We start from the raw sequence: 21,157 nt of genomic DNA, 5'->3' as shown, positions 1-21,157 counted from the left end.
CATCCTTGCTTGGCTCTTTCCCTATCCTGTCTCACTCCTTCCGTTATAAAATTTCCCAAGCAGTAAATGACATCAGCTAAATCCAGGTATCATACTCTCTTCAAGGGCATAGGGAGCCTGAGTGCCAAAAATATTCCCCTTTGCCCCATTATTTAGCAATAGTCCTGCCTTCTCATGATAAAGTCAATCAGGACTTCCAGACTCACAGAGCCTAAAGTTGCAGGCAAGGGAAGCACAAACTCCCTGTGCTGATGGTTCATTCTAAGTGTCAACTTGATGTTGTTGGTCAAATAATATCAAGTTGACACTTGATATTATTTGACCAACAACAGATATTTGGTCAAATATTATTTTGGGTGTGTCTGTGAGAATGTATTTGAAGAGAGTAACATTTTAACTGACAGGCTGAGTAAAGCAGATTGCTCTCCTGAATGTGGGTGGCCCTCATCCAATCGGTTAAAGGCCTGAATGGTACAAAAAGGATGACTCTTCCTCAAGAAAGAGGGAACTCCTCCTGCCTGACTACTTAGCTGGGACATCAGTCTTTCCTGCCTTTGGGTCTCAAGGCTGCCGGCTTTCGGACTGGAAGTTACAGCATTGACTCTCTTGACTCTCTGCATTGCTGATTGCAGATCTTGGGACTTCTCAGCCTCTATAATCATATGAGCCAATTTTTTATTTATATATATTTTTTCTGTTTCTCTGGAGAATCCTGACTAACACACTCTCCAAGCAGGCTCCTGGGAGTAATAGTTGAGCAGGGCCACTCTTCATTTCCCAGACCCAAGTATTCTACGTATTGGGAATACAGCACTATATAATTATCATTGGTTTAAGGAGTACATGTCTTCCTAAAGGATGTTCCTCTGTCTTCAAAAGATGAAGTGACAAGTTGGCATCACCTGGACACCATCTGAACCTTCCATGAACCAAATTTGGGTTTGTTTTTTTTTCTTCTCCTGTCTGTTGGTCTTTGGTAACCCCACCCTTGCATGAGCCCATAGGTGTGAGCTGTGGAAGTAGTGTCCATCAGGCAATGGTAGTTGACATGGAGTCTGGGCCACTTTTTCATGAAGCTTACTTGTCTGGGTAGTCCCAAGACAACTGAACACTGTTAGTGGGTAAATCAATAACCATGGTTTATAAATGGGAAAAGAATTTGGGGACTTCCATGGCGGTCCAGTAGTTAAGACTCTGTGCTTCCACTGCAGGGGGCACAGGTTTGATCCCTGTTCAGGGATCTAAGATCCAGCATGCCATGCAGCATGGCCAAAAAAAACAAAAAAGAATTTCGAAAAGAATAGATATGTGTGTATATGTGTACCTGAATCACTTTGCTGTACACCTGAAACTAATACAACATTGTTAATCAACTATACTCCAACATAAAATCAAAATCAAGAAAAAAAAAAAAGATGGTTTGATAAAGGCATGGTAACCACAGTCATTCTACCAGACAAGCTATCAAGACCAAAACTGTAAGTAAGAAGAATCTATAATGAGTTATAGAGAAAGATAATGAGTACTAATTAATATGTATGAATCTCAAAATAAATGTAAGTGAAAGAAGCCAGACCAAGAAGAGAAAAGAATATACAATGTGTGATTCCATATATATAAAATTCTAGAAAACGAAAACGAATCTAGAATAACATGAAGTAGATCAGTGGTTATTGAGAGGTGGTGGAATGAAGGAGGAGGCATTACAAAGGTACATAAGGAAACATTTGAGGGTCATGGATATGTTTATTATCTTGATTGTGGTGATGATTTCATGGATATATATATATATATGTCAAAACTTAAATTGTACACCTTAAATATGTGCGGTCTACTGTGTATCAATTGTGTCTTCATAATGCTGTTTTTAAAAAACTAATCAAATTGTACACTTTAAACATGTATAGGTTATTCTATGTAAATTATATCTCAATAAAGTTGTAAAAAAACCGAATTACAGCCCTAGGACCTAGCAACAAGGGCTATAGTTCCTCCTGCTAACCCTCCTCTTATAAGTTTCCCCAAGAATTGACTACAAAATCCTAGAGAAGATATGCCTGGATGGAGTGAACTTAATGTGAGAAGCATATAGATCTGTATTGTGCAAATGGTTGACTAAGGCAGATGCTGTTTTGGCGTCCTGCCCAAAGCCTCCTTACTGGGCCAACGTACCCTTCCCCAGCTGCTCTGGGTGTTGGCTGCCAGTGGCTCACAGGTCCTTCCCTTCCATAGGGAATTGCCCTGGGCTAGTGGGAGCCACCATGCCCAGACTTATGTATTCCCATCTAGGCAGCCCACAGCCCTTGACTGACTGATGGAGAAGAAAGGAAGGCTGGCCCCTTGCCTCAAGTGAGAACAGCTCTGTGATGTGTTTTATGCTTCAGAGCCAACCCGCTATAAGTAAGGCCAAGGTTAGAACTTGCCTGAGGTCATGTCCTTGCTTGGCTATTTCCCCTTCCCTGTTCTGTTTCACTCAGTCCCTTATAGGTTTTTCTTCAGAAGCCCTCCTTCTATCAACCATGTACACCCAAATTCCTGTTTCAGGCTTTGGTTCCAGGGAACCCAATCTAAGGGAACCCCGGTACAAATCTGCCAATTTGTGCCGAGACTCAACTCCAAGAAGCCACCTCCTGCCTGTCCTTGCTGGTTTGTATTTTCTTTTAAATGCTACCTAAGGTCCATGTCCCTCCTGCTTACAAGTTTTCTCCTGGGTTTACCCTTTACATGTATCCACAGCCTGCCTGAAAACAGGTTCCTGCCTTATCCCTCTGAGCAGCATGATACTGATCAATCCTTTTCTATCCTTACCTATCAACTTCCATGCACCATTAAGTGGTCATGAAACATCTTGTCAGCTGCCTTGAGTCAACTCCTGATCTGGGCTCATTGTGACTGGGCTCTATTACTCCATCCATGAATGCTTAGTAAATACTTTGTGACTGATTAGTTGCAACAGAGATTTGAAATAAATGCTCAAATAATGTACTGATAAGAAAACTATTAAAATTTGAAAACAAAAAACTTTATTAAGCAAATTTCAAAATTAAGTTAAAAGTTTAACTTTGCTTACCTTTCCTGGGTGACCCAATTGATAACTAAATCTAAACGTTTTTCAGATAATCCACATTTGATTCCTTCCAGGGTTAGTTCTGCATCAACAGGATGTTTAAAAGCATGACTTATGCTAAAGATAGCCTCAAAAAATAAGAGTAATGGGAAAGGCTTTCCTCTAGTTTTTCCAACAGCTACAAAGAGAAGAAAAGTTTTTGAGTCAAATACTTTTAAGTAATAGTTTGCTTTTCCTTACTTCATATTCTTATTTTCATCTCATTGCATTTTCTAAAAATTTTAATCTAAAATTACGTATTTATAATTTTTAAGTAATGCTTGTGGATTAAACTTTATATTTTGGATAATGACTAAATATCATATGCTATGTGAAAACCTAGGCAGAGGTTGGAGTGATGGGTCTACAAGCCAAGGAACGCCAAAGATTGCTGACAGCTACCTAGAAGCTAGGAGAGCAGCATGGAATGGAAATCTACTTCAGAGCCTCCAGAAAAAGTTTAAAAAGCTATAAAATGGGAATTCCCTGGCAGTCCAGTGGTTAGGACTCAGCGCTTTCACTGGCATGGGCCTGGGTTCAATTTCTGGTCAGGGAACTAAGATCCTGCAAGCTGCATGGTACAGCCAAAAAAAAATTTCTTTTATTTAAAATTTTTAAAAAGCTGAAAGAATATACTACCAGCAGACCTGTACTATAAGAAAGGTTAAAGGTAGTCCTTCAAGCAGAAGGAAAATGACACAAGACAGGAAAACAATCTACACAAAGGAATAAAGACCAGAAATGGTAAATGCTATGAATATAAGCATTTAGAAGTAGAGTTGATCCCTGAACAACGCAGGGGTTAGGGGCGCTGACCCCCACTCAGTCAAAAATCCATGAATACGTGTATCCACATGGGTCCTCCATATCCACAGTTCCACAACCACAGATTAAACCAATGATGGGTCATGTATTACTATAACAAGTATTTATTGAAAAAAATCCACCTATAAGTGGACCTGTGCAATTAAAATTCATGTTGTTCAAGGATCAAACTGTATACTGTTTTTAAATTATTATTATTATTTTTTTTTGGCGGTACTCAGGCCTCTCACTGCTGTGGCCTCTCCCGTTGCGGAGCACAGGCTCCGGACGCGCAGGCTCAGCGGCCATGGCTCACGGGCCCAGCCGCTCCGCGGCATGTGGGATCTTCCCGGACCGGGGCACGAACCCATGTCCCCCGCATCGGCAGGAGGACTCTCAACCACTGCGCCACCAGGGGATGCATGAAGTAGTACATAATCACCTGAGTGTAGAATGTGATAAGTTAAAGATATAACCCATAAAGCCTAAAGCAACAACCAAAATAAGACAACAAAGAGTTATAGGCTCATAAATCAACAAAGGAGAAAAATGGAATCATAAATAAATTCAAATAATCCAAAAGAAGGTAGAAGAAGAGAAAAAAAATAACAGAGATGAGAAAAAACAGAAAACAAATAAAAGTCAACCATGTCAACAATCACATTAAATGTAAATGATCTGAACACCCCAATTAAAAGACAAATATTGTCAGACTGTATAAAAAAGCAGGATCCAAGTACATGTTGCCTAGAAGACACTGACTTTAAATACAAAGACACAAATTAAGTAGATTAAAGTAAAAGTATGGAAAAAAGATACACCATGCTAATACTAATCAAAAGAAAGATGGAATCACACTTCCAATTTCAAAACTTACTACAAAACTACAGTAATCAAGATAGTATGATTGCACAGGATGGACATCTAGAGCAACAGAATAGAATTAAGAGTCTAGAAAAAAACCTCAAACATTTATGGTTAATTGATTTCTTACAAAGGGGGGCCAAAACCGTTTAATGGGTAAAGAGAAGTCTTTTCAACAAATGGTGCTAGGAAAACTGGATATCCACATGCAAAAGAATGAATTTGGACCCCTATCTCACACCAAACAAAAAATTAACTCATAGTAGACCACAGACCTAAATGAATAAAACTCTTAGAAGAAAACATAGGATCTTAAGTTAGGCAAAGATTTCTTAAGATACAAAACCAAAAGCACAGCCATTAAAAAAGATCGGTAAATGGGACTTCATCAAAATTAAAACCTTTTGCACCTCAAAAAACACCAACAAGAGGGACTTCCCTGGCGGTCCGGCAGTTGGGACTTTGCCTTCCAGTGCAGGGTGGGTGGGGGTTCGATCCCTAGTAAAGGAGCTAATATCCCACACACCTCGTGGCCAAAAAACCAAAACATAAAACAGAAGCAATATTGTAACAGATTCAATAAAGACTTTAAAAATGGTCCACATCAAAAAAAATTTAAAACAAACAAATGAACAACAAAAAAACCACCAACAAGAAAGCAAAAATGCAATTCACAGACTAGAAGAAAATATTTGCATATCATCTATCTGATAAGGGATTTTTACCTGGAATTAAAAAGAGCACTTGCAACTCAATAATAAAAGCACAAATAAAACAATTATCAAATGGGCAAAGAATAGACAATTCTCCAAAGAAGATAAAATGGCCAACAGGCACATGAAAAGATGCTCAACATTGTTAGTCATTCGGGATATGCAAATTAAAACCACAATGAGGAAAAAAAAAACGAGATACCACTTCACACAGATTAGAAAGACTTTAATCAAACTGACACGCAAAAAAAAAAAAAAAAAAAAAAAAAAAAAAGACAGACATTGGGCTTCCCTGGTGGCGCAGTGGTTGAGAGTCCTCCTGCCAATGCAGGGGACACAGGTTCGTGCCCCAGTCCAGGAAGATCCCACATGCCATGGAGCGGCTGGGCCCGTGAGCCATGGCTGCTGAGCCTGCGCGTCCGGAGCCTGTGCTCCGCAAGGGGAGAGGCCACAACAGTGAGAGGCCCGCATACCGCAAAAGAAAAAAAAAAAAAAAAAAAGAGAGACATTACATGTACCAAAATGTTCACTGCAGCTCTACTTACAATAGCCCAAAGATGGAAACAACCTAAGTGTCCATCATCGGATGAATGGATAAAGAAGATGTGGCACATATATACAATGGAATATTACTCAGCCATAAAAAGAAACGAAATTGAGCTATTTGTAATGAGGTGGATGGACCCAGAGTCTGTCATACAGAGTGAAGTAAGTCAGAAAGAGAAAGACAAATACCGTATGCTAACACATATATATGTAATCTAAGAAAAAAAATGTCATGAAGAACCTAGGGGTAAGACAGGAATAAAGACACAGATCTACTGGAGAACGGACTTGAGGATATGGGGAGGGGGAAGGGTGAGCTGTGACAAAGCAAGAGAGTGGCATGGACATATATACACTACCAAACGTAAAATACATAGCTAGTGGAAAGCAGCCGCATAGCACAAGGAGATCAGCTTGGTGCTTTGTGACCACCTAGAGGGGTGGGATAGGGAGGGTGGGAGGGAGGGAGACGCAAGAGGGAAGAGATATGGGAACATATGTATATGTATAACTGATTCACTTTGTTATAAAGCAGAAACTAACACACCACTGTAAAGCAATTATACTCCAATAAAGATGTAAAAAAAAATACACAAAAAAAAGATAGACGTTACAAGTATTGGTAAGGATGTGGAGAAATGAGAACTCATACACTGGTGGTGGAAATGGAAAATAGTGCAAAGTTTAGCAGTTCCTCAAAGTATTAACACAGAGTTTCCATATAACCCAGAAATTCTTATTTATTTATTTATTTGTTTGTTTGGCTGTGCCAGGTCTTAGCTGTGGCAGGCAGGATCTTTGCTGCCACACGTGGGATCTTCATTGCAGCCTGTAGGATCTTTAGTTGCGGTACACAGAATCTTTAGTTGCAGCATGCAAACTCTTAGTTGCCGCATGTGGGATCTTTAGTTGCAGTACACAGAATCTTTAGTTGCAGCATGCAAACTCTTAGTTGCCGCATGTGGGATCTAGTTCCCTGACCAGGGTTCGAACCCAGGCCCCCTGCACTGGGAGCTCAGAGTCTTAGCCACTGGACCACCAGGGAAGTCCCTAACCCAGAAATTCTATTCCTAGGTATCTATCCAAGAAAAATAAAAACATATCCACACAAAAACTTGTACAGAAACGCTCAGTTGCATTATTCATAATAACCAAAAAGTAGAAACAACTCAAATGACCATAAACAGATGAATGGATAAACAAAATACAGTACATCCATACAATGGAATATTATTTCACCATAAAAAGGAATGAACTACTGATACATGCTATGGCATAAATGAACCTCAAAAACATTAAGCTAGGGCTTCCCTGGTGGCACAGTGGTTGAGAGTCCGCCTGCCAATGCAGGGAACACGGGTTCGTGCCCCGGTCCGGGAAGATCCCACATGCCGCGGAGCGGCTGGGCCCGTGAGCCATGGCCGCTGGGCCTGTGCGTCCGGAGCCTGTGCTCCGCAATGGGAGAGGCCACAACAGTGAGAGGCCCGCGTACCGAAAAAAAAAAAAAAATTAAGCTAAGTGAAAGAAGCTAGTCACAAAAGACTATTTATTGTATTATCATATTTATATGAAAGGTCCAGAATAAGTAAATCTATACAGACAGCAACTAGATTAGTGGTTACCCAGGGTTTGGAGGATAAGCAATAGAGAATGAGGAGTTAATTGGTACAAGGTTTTTTTTTGGAATAATGAAAATGTTCTAAAATTAAATTTCAGTAATGGTTATACAACTCTGTAATTATAATAAGTTGATTAAATTTTGTGGCATTTTCCCCACATATGCCATATGCATATGCTAATTTAAACCTCAGACTTATGAAAGTTACTGTTTAACACCCAAAATGCCCTGTGTCAGCATTCATGATATAAGAATACTTTTGCAGTGTAACATGATCTGATAATCACTCAGTTATTAAATTGTAAATAATTGGGATGGTTTCTTGACTTCAAGTCCACTGAATAAAAACTATAAAATTACACTCTGTGTTACAGTGTACTAGGATCAAATACTGAAAACTGTGTGGGCAAAAATATGAGACACGCCCATTTGCACACAATTTATAGTCATGCGATCTCCATAAATACATATGTTTATATACACTATGTGTAGACAACAGATTTTCTGTGTTCAGGTAAAAGCATGTTTTTGTTCAAATTGCTGAATTTAAAGGTATTTTTAAGAAATTTATTTAAAACAAGCTGTATATATTTGACATCAAGAATTTCCACTTAGAACTAAGATAAGACTAATTAATCTCTATATTTGTAAGCTACATTGAGTATACCTCCCCTTTATATATACCCCTGCATCTCCTTCTGAGATTCTCATCTTTTAAAAATGCATCTTAGTTTTAAAATAAAAGAATATTTTGTGATTCTCAGAAACACTCAGTAAGTACCACCAGTCTAGTATTGGTGAACTTCTCAGAATAAAATCCACATACCTAGAAAATGAATAAAAGTTGGCTGTTTTCCAATTTCACTGTAATTATATTTATTTAAGCATTAATTGCAAGCACTGAGTTTTACTTAAACTTGCAATCCCTAGTTTGAGTAGACCAAGTCAAAGGGAAAAGAGAAAGAAACTCAGGAATATACTAATATCACTTAAAAAATTTTTTTTAATTTTTTTAATCACTTTTAATTTATGCTAAATTCAGAGCACAGCCAAAGAAAGAGTTCCTGGGTATTTATAAGATGTCTGAAACTTCTGAGTAAAAATTAAACATTTTAACATTTAACATTTAAAATTAAACATCAATGTCAAAAAAACAAAACAAAAAAAACCCTGAACACTAAAAACTACAAAATATTGCTAAAAGAAATTTTAAAAGACCTAAAAAAAATGGAGCGATATACCATATTTAAGGGTTCACTGGATCAGAAAATTCAATACTGTTCAGTGTCTGTTCTCCCTAAGTTGAACTACAGAGTCAGTGCAATCCCCAGCAGGTCTTTTTGTAGAAATTTACAAGTTGATTTCAAAAATTTAAACAGAAATACGAAAGACCTAAAATAGCCAAACCAAATCTGATAAAGAACAGAGTTAGAAGACTAACACTATCTGATTTCAGCATTTACTATAAAGCTACAGTAATCAAGACAGTGTAGTACAGGCATCAAGATAAATAAATAGATCAATGAAATAGAACACAGCTATGGACAACTGATTTTCAACAAAGGTACAAAGGCAATTCAGTGGAGAAAGTCTTTTTAATAAATTATCCTTGAACAACTGAATAGCTCTCAGCAAAAAAATAAACTTTGACCCATACCTCACACCATATATAAAAATAAACTCAGGGGCTTCCCTGGTGGCGCAGTGGTTGAGAGTCCACCTGTCGATGCAGGGGATGCGGGTTCATGCCCTGGTCCGGGAAGATCCCACATGCCGCGGAGCGGCTGTGCCTGTGAGCCATGACCACTGAGCCTGCACGTCCGGAGCCTGTGCTCCGCAACGGGAGAGGCCACAACAGTGAGAGTGAGAGGCCCGCCTACTGCAAAAATAATAATAATAATAATAATTCAAACTGGATCATAGACCTAAATGTAAACCTAAAGCTATAAAATCCTTAGGGAAAAAAAAATAGGAGAAAAATCTCTGCAGATTAAGCACAGATTTCTTAGGTACGACACTAAAATCTCAATCCCTAAAAGAAAAAAAACTCATAAATTAGATTTCAACAAATTAAAGACTTCTACTCTAAGAAAGACACTGTTAAGAGAATGAAAAGACAAGCCACAAACTGGGAGAAAATATTTGCATCATATATCTGGTAAAGGATTTTTATTCATAGAATGGAACACTATGCAGCAAAAAAAAAGAATAAATTATTGATAGATGCAATAACATGGATGAATTTCAAAATAATTAGGCTAAGTGCAAGAAATCAGTCAAAAAAGGATACCTACTATATGATTCCATTTATATAAAATTCTCGAAAATGCAAACTAATCTTTGGTGACTGAAAGCAGATTAGTAGTTGCCTGGGGACTTGAGGGAAGCTCTGGGAGGGAGACCAATGGGAGGGGTGGGGAGTAGTGGGAGGGAGGGATCACTGAGGGAATGAGGGAACTTTTGGAGGATACATATGTCAAAACCTAACAAACTGTACAGTTTATGTACAATTTAGTGTATGTATGTCAACTCACCACAACAAGGCTGTTTTTTAAAGGAAGTGGAGCAAATCTGACAAAATATTAACATTTATTAAAACTTGATAGCAAGTACATGGCTGTTATTTATGTTTCTCAAACTTTTCTGTATACTTGAAATATTTCATAATTTAATTTGGAAAACCTAATCAAACCCCTTAATGTTACAGGTAAGGAAACTGAGTAAATGGTAGACCTTGTTTCCCAGTTCAATACTCTTCCCATTCTATCAGGAAAAAAAAAAGTATAATTAGCATACATATGTAAGGTTCAGAGAGAAATGCTTACCCTTAAATTTACTCACTGTCCCAATGTTTTGAAGAATTCTTCTAGGACTGTTTGCTGCAAAATAAACTGCCTTTTCATATTCTCCAAGTGAGATTAATTCATTCAACCTACAGCCAGTGCATTTCATTATATAGTAGTACACAAAAAAAGAAAAGTGATTAGAAATGTCTAATACAGACTAAACATAGTAGCATAGTAATACAGAAAAGCACCTCTAATAAACTATAACTAGATTCATTCACTCTGTGAGATACTCTTTCACTTCCTTCCCTAATATTGTCTTTTGTAGCCTCAGAATAAGACTCACCTGCCAGGTGATGTGAACCTGATCCTGTACCTTATTCCTATAGTGCTGAGAGCAAGCCATAGAAAGAGCAACTGAATTTATTCCGTTGAAAGAACTTCAACTGAATTTATAATGAGCTCAGATTTTTTTTCTCTCGTATTATCTCCAGAAGAAAAGAGGAACCAGGGGAAAGAAGGGCAATCTGCTTAAAGGCTCAGCCTAGGGGAAATATTAATTGCACACAAAGGCTGCCAAGTTGAAGATCAAGAAGTGTCCTTGGTATTCAGAAGCCTTAGTTGTTCGGCCAGCAATCAGACTCCCAACTAAATGTGAGACTAATTCAAAGAAGAAAAGATAATAGTTCAGATACCTTAAGCTTCTACTCCTCTTCCTAGGGCAAAACATCCCCAACTCAGTCCTTACAATTAAAACTATGGCGGGGGGAATCGGGAAGATGGCGGAAGAGTACGACACGGAGATCACCTTCCTCCCCACAGATACATCAGAAATACATCTACATGTGGAACAACTCCTACAGACCACCTACTGAACGCTGGCAAAAGACCTCAGACCTCCCAAAAGGCAAGAAACTCCCCACGTACCTGGGTAGGGCAAAAGAAAAAAGAATAAACAGAGACAAAAGAATAGGGACGGGACCTGCACCAGTGGGAGGGAGCTGTGAAGGAGGAAAGGTTTCCACATACTAGGAAGCCCCTTCGCGGGCGGAGACTGCGGGGGGCGGAGGGGGGAAGCTTCTGAGCGGCGGAGGAGAGCACAGCAACAGGGGTGCGGAGGGCAAAGCGGAGAGATTCCTGCACAGAGGATCGGTGCCGACCAGCACTCACCAGCTCGAGAGGCTTGTCTGCTCACCCGCGGGGGCGGGCGGGGCTGGGAGCTGAGGCTCAGGCTTCGGTCAGAGCGTAGGGAGAGGACTGGCGGCGTGAACACAGCCTAAAGGGGTTAGTGCGCCACGGCTAGCCGGGAGGGAGTCCGGAGAAAATTCTGGACCTGCTGAAGAGGCAAGAGACTTTTTCTTCCCTCTGTTTCCTGGTACGCGAGGAGAGGGGATTAAGAGCACTGCGTAAAGGAGCTCCAGAGACAGGCGCGAGCCGGGGCTAACAGCGCGGACTCCAGAGACGGGCATGAGACGCTAAGGCTGCTGATGCCGCCACCAAGAAGCCTGTATGCAAGCACAGGTATGGACACCCCCCTTCCGGGGAGCCTGTGCAGCCCGCCACTGCCAGGGTCCCGGGATCCAGGGACAGCTTCCCCGAGAGAACGCACGGCGCGCCTCAGGCTGGTGCAACGTCAGGCTCGCCCCGCATCCGCACCCCTCCCTCCCCCCGGCCTGAGTGAGCCAGAGCCCCAGAGTCAGCTGCTCCTTTAACCCCGTCCTGTCTGAGCGAAGAACAGACGCCCTCAGGCGACCTACACGTAGAGGCAGGACCAAATCCAAAGCTGAGCCCCAGGAGCTGTGCGAACAAAGAAGAGAAAGGTAAATCTCTCACAGCAGCCTCAGGAGCAGCGGATTAAACCTCCACAATCAACATGATGTACCCTGCATCTGTGGAATACCTGAATAGACAACGAATCATCCCAAATTGAGGAGGTGGACTTTGGGAGCAGCGATATATATATATATATATATATATATTTTTTTTTTTTTCCCCTTTTTCTCTTTCTGAATGTGTATGTGTATGCTTCTGTGTGTGATTTTGTCTGTATAGCTTTGCTTTTACCATTTGTCCTAGCGTTCTGCCTGTCCATTTTTTTTCTTTTTTAAAAAAATTTTTTCTTAATAATTATTTTTAATTTTAATAACTTTATTTTATTTTATCTTACTTTATTTTATTTTATTTTCTTTCCTTCCTTCTTCCTTCCTCCTCCCTCCCTCCCTCCCTCCTTTCTTTCTTTCTTTCCTCCTCCCTCCCTCTCTCCCTCCCTCCCTCTCTCCCTCCCTCCCTCTCTCCCTTCCTCCCTCTCTCTCTCTCTCTTTTCTTTCTTTCTTTCTTTCTTTCTTCCTTTCTTTCTTTCTTCTCCCTTTTATTCTAAGCCGTGTGGATGAAAGGCTCTTGGTGCTGCAGCCAGGAGTCAGTGCTGTGCCTCTGAGGTGGGAGAGCCTACTTCTGGACACTGGTCCACAAGAGACCTCCCAGCTCCACATAATATCAAACGGCAAAAATCTCTGAGAGATCTCCATCTCAACACCAGCACCCAGCTTCACTCAATGACCAGCAAGCTACAGTGCTGGATACCCTATGCCAAACAACTAGCAAGACAGGAACACAAGCCCACCCATTAGCAGAGAGGCTGCCTAAAATCATAATAAGGCCACAGACACCCCAAAACACACCACCAGACGTGGACCTGAACACCAGAATGACAAGATCCAGTCTCATCCACCAGAACACAGGCACTAGTCCCCTCCACCAGGAAGCCTACACAACCCACTGAACCAACTTTAGCCACTGGGGACAGACACCAAAAATAATGGGAACTATGAACCTGCAGCCTGCAAAAAGGAGACCTCAAACACAGTAAGATAAGCAAAATGAGAAGACAGAAAAACACACAGCAGATGAAGGAGGAAGACACAAACCCACCAGACCTAACAAATGAAGAGGAAATAGGCAGTGTACCTGAAAAAGAATTCAGAATAATGATAGTAAATATGATCCAAAATCTTGGAAATAGAATAGACAAAATGCAAGAAATATTTAACAAGGACCTAGAAGAACTAAAGATGAAACAAGCAATGATGAACAACACAATAAATGAAATTAAAAATACTCTAGATGGGATCAATAGCAGAATAACTGAGGCAGAAGAACGGATAAGTGACCTGGAAGATAAAATAGTGGAAATAACTACTGCAGAGCAGAATAAAGAAAAAAAGAATGAAAAGAACTGAGGACAGTCTCAGAGACCTCTGGGACAACATTAAATGCACCAACATTCGAATTATAGGGGTTCCAGAAGAAGAAGAGAAAAAGAAAGGGACTGAGAAAATATTTGAAGAGATTATAGTTGAAAACATCCCTAATATGGGAAAGGAAATGGTTAATCAAGTCCAGGAAGCACAGAGAGTCCCATACAGGATAAATCCAAGGAGAAATACGCCAAGACACATATTAATCAAACTGTCAAAAATTAAATACAAAGAAAACATATTAAAAGCATCAAGGGAAAAACAACAAATAACACACAAGGGAATCCCCATAAGGTTAACAGCTGATCTTTCAGCAGAAACTCTGCAAGCCAGAAGGGACTGGCAGGACATATTTAAAGTGACGAAGGAGAAAAACCTGCAACCAAGATTACTCTACCCAGCAAGGATCTCATTCAGATTTGATGGAGAAATTAAAACCTTTACAGACAAGCAAAAGCTGAGAGAGCTCAGCACCACCAAACCAGCTTTACAACAAATGCTAAAGGAACTTCTCTAGGCAAGAAACACAAGAGAAGGAAAAGACCTACAATAACAAACCCAAAACAATTAAGAAAATGGGAATAGGAACATACATATCGGTAATTACCTTAAATGTAAATGGATTAAATGCTCCCACTAAAAGACATAGACTGGCTGAATGGATACAAAAACAAGACACATCTATATGCTGTCTAAAAGAGACCCACTTCACACCTAGAGACACATACAGACTGAAAGTAAGGGGATGGAAAAAGATATTCCATGCAAATGGAAACCAAAAGAAAGCTGGAGTAGCAATCCTCATATCAGAAAAAATAGACTTTAAAATAAAGACTATTAAAAGAGACAAAGACGGACACTACATAATGATCAAGGGATTGATCCAAGAAGAAGATATAACAATTGTAAATATTTATGCACCCAACATAGGAGCACCTCAATACATAAGGCAAATACTAACAGCCATAAAAGGGGAAATCGACGGTAACATATTCATAGTAGGAAGACTTTAACACCCCACTTTCACCAACGGACAGATCATCCAAAATGAAAATAAATAAGGAAACACAACCTTTAAATGACACATTAAACAAAATGGACTTAATTGATATTTATAAGACATTCCATCCAAAAACAACAGAATACACATTTTCCTCAAGTGCTCATGAAACATTCTCCAGGATAGATCATATCTTGGGTCACAAATCAATCCTTGGTAAATTTAAGAAAATTGAAATTGTATCAAGTATCTGTTCCGACCACAACGCTATAAGACTAGATATCAATTACAGGAAAAGATCTGTAGAAAATACAAACACATGGAGGCTAAACAATACACTACTTAATAACGAAGTGATCACTGAAGAAATCAAAGAGGAAATAAAAAAATACCTAGAAACAAATGACAATGGAGACACGAAGACCCAAAACCTATGGGATGCAGGAAAAGCAGTTCTAAGAGGGAAGTTTATAGCAATACAATCCTACCTGAAGAAACAGGAAACATCTCGAATAAACAACCTAACCTTGCACCTAAAGCTATTAGAGAAAGAAGAACAAAAAAAACCCAAAGTTAGCAGAAGGAAAGAAATCATAAAAATCAGATCAGAAATAAATGAAAAAGAAATGAAGGGAACGATAGGAAAGATCAATAAAACTAAAAGCTGGTTCTTTGAGAAAATAAACAAAATTGATAAACCATTAGCCAGACTCACCAAGAAAAAAAGGGAGAAGACTCAAATCAATAGAATTAGAAATGAAAAAGCAGAAGTAACAACTGACACTGCAGAAATACAAAAGATCATGAGAGATTACTACAAGCAACTCTATGCCAATAATAGGACAACCTGGAAGAAATAGACAAATTCTTAGCAATGCACAACCTGCCAAGACTGAATCAGGAAGAAATAGAAAATATGAACAGACCAATCACAAGCACTGAAATTGAAACTGTGATTAAAAATCTTCCAACAAGCAAAAGCCTAGGACCAGATGGATTCACAGGCGAATTCTATCAAACATTTAGAGAAGAGCTAACACCTATCCTTCTCAAACTCTTCCAAAATATAGCAGAGGGAGGAACACTCCCAAACTCATTCTACGAGGCTACCATCACCCTGATACCAAAACCAGACAAAGAAAGAAAACTACAGGCCAATATCACTGATGAACATAGATGCAAAAATCCTCAACAAAATACTAGCAAAAGAATCCAACAGCACATTAAAAGGATCATACACCATGATCAAGTGGGGTTTACTCCAGGAATGCAAGGATTCTTCAATATATGCAAATCAATCAACATGATACACCATATTAACAAATTGAAGGAGAAAAACCATATGATCACCTCAATAGATGCAGAGAAAGCTTTTGACAAAATTCAACACCATTTATGATAAAAACCCTCCAGAAAGTAGGCATAGAGGGAACTTTCCGCAACATAATAAAGGCCATATATGACAAACCCACAGCCAAAATCATCCTCAATGGTGAAAAACTGAAAGCATTTCCACTAAGATCAGGAACAAGACAAGGTTGCCCACTCTCACCACTCTTATTCAACATAGTTTTGGAACTGTTAGCCACAGCAATCAGAGAAGAAAAGGAAATAAAAGGAATCCAAATCAGAAAAGAAGTAAAGCTGTCACTGTTTGCAGATGACATGATACTATACATAGAGAATCCTAAAGATGCTACCAGAAAACTACTAGAGCTAATCAATGAATTTGGTAAAGTAGCAGGATACAAAATTAATGCACAGAAACCTCTTGCATTCCTATACACTAATGATGAAAAATCTGAAAGTGAAATCAAGAAAACACTCCCATTTACCACTGCAACAAAAAGAATAAAATACCTAGGAATAAACCTACCTAAGGAGACAAAAGACCTGTATGCAGAAAATTATAAGACACTGATGAAAGAAATTAAAGATGATACAAATAGATGGAGAGATATACCATGTTCTTGGATTGGAAGAATCAACATTGTGAAAATGACTGTACTACCCAAAGCAATCTACAGATTCAATGCAATCCATATCAAACCACCACTGGCATTTTTCACTGAGCTAGGACAAAAAATTTCACAATTTGTATGAAAACACAAAAGACCCCGAATAGCCAAAGCAATCTTGAGAACGAAAAACAGAGCTGGGGGAATCAGGCTCTCTGACTTCAGACTATACTACAAAGCTACAGTAATCAAGACAGTATGGTACTGGCACAAAAACAGAAATATAGATCAATGGAACAGCATAGAAGGCCCAGAGATAAACCCACGCACATATGGTCACCTTATCTTTGATAAAGGAGGCAGGAATGTATAGTGGAGAAAAGACAGCCTCTTCAATAAGTGGTCCTGGGAAAACTGGACAGGTACATGTAAAAGTATGAGATTAGATCACTCCCTAACACCATACACAAAAATAAGCTCAAAATGGATTAAAGACCTAAATGTAAGGACAGAAACTATCAAAATATTAGAGGAATATACAGGCAGAACACTCTATGACATAAATCACAGCAAGATCCTTTCTGACCCACCTCCCAGAGAAATGGAAATAAAAACAAAAATAAACAAATGGGACCTAATGAAACTTCAAAGCTTTTGCACAGCAAAGGAAACAATAAACAAGACCAAAAGACAACCCTCAGAATGGGAGAAAATATTTGCAAATGAAGCAACTGACAAAGGATTAATCTCCAAAATGTACAAGCAGCTCATGCAGCTCAATAACAAAAAAACAAACAACCCAATCCAAAAATGGGCAGAAGACTTAAATAGACAGTTTTCCAAATAAGATATACAGACTCCCAACAAACACATGAAAGAATGCTCAACATCATTAATCACTAGAGAAATGCAAATCAAAACTACAATGAGGTATCATCTCACACCAGTCAGAATGGCCATCATCAAAAAATCTAGAAACAATAAATGCTGGAGAGGGTGTGGAGAAAAGCAGCGAACACTCTTGCACTGCTGGTGGGAATGTGAATTGGTTCAGCCACTATGGAGAACAGTATGGAGGTTCCTTAAAAAACTACAAATGGAACCACCATATGACCCAGCAATCCCACTACTGGGCATATACCCTGAAGAAACCATAATTCAAAAAGAGTCATGTACCAAAATGTTCATTGCGGCTCTATTTACAATAGCCCGGAGATGGAAACAACCTAAGTGCCCATCATCGGATGAATGGATAAAGAAGATGTGGCACATATATACAATGGAATATTACTCAGCCATAAAAAGAAACGAAATTGAGCTATTTGTAATGAGGTGGATAGACCTAGAGTCTGTCATACAGAGTGAAGTAAGTCAGAAAGAAAAAGACAAATACCGTATGCTAACACATATATATGGAATTTAAGAAAAAAAAATGTCATGAAGAACCTAGGGGTAAAGCAGGAATAAAGACGCAGACCTCCTAGAGAACGGACTTGAGAATATGGGGAGGGGGAAGGGTGAGCTGTGACAGGGCGAGAGAGAGTCATGGGCATATACACACTAACAAACGTAGTAAGGTAGATAGCTAGTGGGAAGCAGCCGCTTGGCACAGGGATATTGGCTCGGTGCTTTGTGACAGCCTGGAGGGGTGGGATAGGGAGGGTGGGAGGGAGGGAGACGCAAGAGGGAAGACATATGGGAACATATGTTTATGTATGACCGATTCACTTTGTTATAAAGCAGAAACTAACACACCATTGTAAAGCAATTATACCCCAATAAAGATGTTAAAAAAAAAAAAAAAACTACAATGAGGTATCATCTCACACCAGTCAGAATGGCCATCATCAAAAAATCTAGAAACAATAAATGCTGGAGAGGGTGTGGAGAAAAGCAGCGAACACTCTTGCACTGCTGGTGGGAATGTGAATTGGTTCAGCCACTATGGAGAACAGTATGGAGGTTCCTTAAAAACTACAAATAGAACCACCATATGAGCCAGCAGTCCCACTACTGGGCATATACCCTGTGAAAACCATAATTCAAAAAGAGTCATGTCCCAAAATGTTCATTGCGGCTCTATTTACAAGAGCCCGGAGATGGAAACAACCTAAGTGTCCATCATTGGATGAATGAATAAAGAAGATGTGGCACATATATACAATGGAATATTACTCAGCCATAAAAAGAAACAAAATTGAGCTATTTGTATTGAGATGGATGGACCTAGAGTCTGTCATACAGAGTGAAGTAAGTCACAAAGAGAAAGACAAATACCGCATGCTAACACATATATATGGAATTTAAGGGAAAAAAACGTCATGAAGAACCTAGGGGTAAGACAGGAATAAAGACACAGATCCACTAGAGAACGGACTTGAGGGTATGGGGAGGGTGAAGGGTGAGCTGTGACAAAGCAAGAGAGTGGCATGGACATATATACACTACCAAACGTAAAACAGATAGCTAGTGGAAAGCAGCCGCACAGCACAAGGAGATCAGCTCGGTGCTTTGTGACCACCTAGAGGGGTGGGATAGGGAGGGTGGGAGGGAGGGAGACGCAAGAGGGAAGAGATATGGGAACATATGTATATGTATAACTGATTCACTTTGTTATAAAGCAGAAATTAACACACCATTGTAAAGCAATTATACTCCAATAAAGATGTAAAAAAAAAAAAAAAAAAAAAACTATGGCAAACAGGATTTAAAGAGTGTTGCAAATGAATGTGGAACCGCAGAGGAGAAAAACACCAAAGTAACATTAAGCAAATTACATAAAACTTTTAACCTCAACCAGGGTTTTTCTCTCGTATCTGAAGCTGATAGACTTAGAGGTGTAAGGAAATAATCCAGGCTTTGGTGCTCCTCAAAATGATCTTTACCCCTTTTTTGTACCATATCAACAAGCAAATCAACAGCTGAAAACTATTTAACATAGAAGACTAGGAATATTACATATATTCACTACATACTGGCCTCATAGCGTATGAATTAACCTCTTAAAGAATAAAGTCTTAGATCTCTAACCCTCTACTATAAAATATATATAATAATTTAATAAGTATTAGGGGGAAATATGCCTTCCTAATATGTCATAGGATGGAAATAATGAGAAAAAAAGGACTAAATTGGCTAGGATAATCTGACACAAGGTCATAAAAAAATATAAAATATAAAAATATAAATAAAACTTAACACTACAATCCACCTATAACCTCTGAAAAATCTCCTAGACCATCAATCTGGTATTTTTTCCACAAAGAATCTATTTTTTTAAATTCTAGCTTATTTTCTAATTTGTCTACTAGAGTAGAATTTTAAAATACAAAACCTAGAGACTACAACTCAAAAAGATGCAACATAAATGTGAAACATTTAATATCTTTAAATAAATATTAAATAAATCCTATAATATCTTAACAAGGAAAATCAAAAAGCTTTTTAAATATTTGCCTTTCAACGTAGTATAGCAAAATTTCAGCTTCTTTTGCCTTGCCTGGGTCATCTTCAAGTAGTTCCTCAACAATGCCTTGTTCACCTGAAAATATTGAAAGCACCACTGGATATTTAAGGTTATCAATCAATAGAAAATAACAAACATATAAATGTTTAATACCAACAACTTAATGCTATAGTTTCTAATAGCACCAACCTCTTCCTAAACTGAGTAGCTTCCCCATCCCTTTCTTCCTTATTTTCAGGTATTCTCTCCTTGGCTAACCAAGTCTACTCTTTACCAATTATTTGTCAGCTGTTGAAGGAAGAAGCCCACAGGGTAACAGAGACCTAACAGAAGTAAGTACATTTTTAGTTTCTTTAAACTCAGCCTAGGAAAATCCCCATTCTTTAGCTTTCTGGAGAAAAAAAATGTTTTCCATTATTCATGTTAATTAATAAATATAGATCCTCTACCGTGTAAATCTTTATTTTTCTCAATGTGCTCCATGAAGTCTTGAAATGATCTGCTCATATCAGATTTTACCCACAAAGTAAGTGCCTGTGAAATAATCTGCAGTCTTTGATGACTATAAAGATAAAAAACATTAACAATATGCTGAACCTAAAATCAAATAGTGGAATCTTAAAATAAACACAAATAAAAGCTTCAAACTGTAAAAAGTATATATTCAACTTTCATACCGGAACTGTAATTCATTGTTCAGATTTTCAGCTAAATCTCGCCGTTCTAATACCACAATCATTTCCTCATCTAAATCTGCCTTCCTCTGAGCTGGTAAATATTTTTTTGACATAAGTTGCTCAATTTCTGCAGATTTATCTTCAAGATGTTTCAAGTATTTAGTGAGAGCATCTAAACTGACAGATTCTTGGAGAGTCATGCCTAAGGGAAAAGGGAACAAATCAAACAAGCCAAGCCACGTGTGGGACTCTTGTGCTCAAACAGCAAGTCTTAGCAAAATAGGTCAGATGGTTGGCTATGTTAAGAAATAATTAAGAAATTGTAGCATGAACTTGAAGATTATTGAACATAAACAGAATTAGCA

General features: G+C 38.8%; 1 protein-coding gene across 4 annotated transcripts in view; it reads right to left on the bottom strand.

The window, feature by feature from the left end:
• Positions 1-21,157, bottom strand: part of CLHC1 (clathrin heavy chain linker domain containing 1) — a 41,078-nt gene that overhangs the window by 11,234 nt on the left and 8,687 nt on the right. For 3 of the 4 annotated variants that reach the window (XM_069541275.1, XM_060026603.2, XM_069541273.1), the window contains 5 exons: positions 20,793-20,994; positions 20,565-20,677; positions 20,106-20,190; positions 10,477-10,583; positions 3,071-3,245 (listed from right to left, as the gene is read on the bottom strand). In XM_069541275.1, the coding sequence (XP_069397376.1) occupies positions 3,071-3,245; positions 10,477-10,583; positions 20,106-20,190; positions 20,565-20,677; positions 20,793-20,994 (682 nt within the window). Of the gene's footprint in view, positions 1-3,070; positions 3,246-10,476; positions 10,584-20,105; positions 20,212-20,564; positions 20,678-20,792; positions 20,995-21,157 lie in introns of all 4 variants that reach the window. The other variant, XM_069541274.1, reaches the window with a different exon arrangement.

This window comes from Delphinus delphis, chromosome 12 (genome assembly GCF_949987515.2).
Source record: "Delphinus delphis chromosome 12, mDelDel1.2, whole genome shotgun sequence".
NCBI classification, from domain to species: Eukaryota; Metazoa; Chordata; class Mammalia; order Artiodactyla; family Delphinidae; genus Delphinus; species Delphinus delphis.
This window is presented reverse-complemented; position numbering and strand designations above follow the sequence as displayed.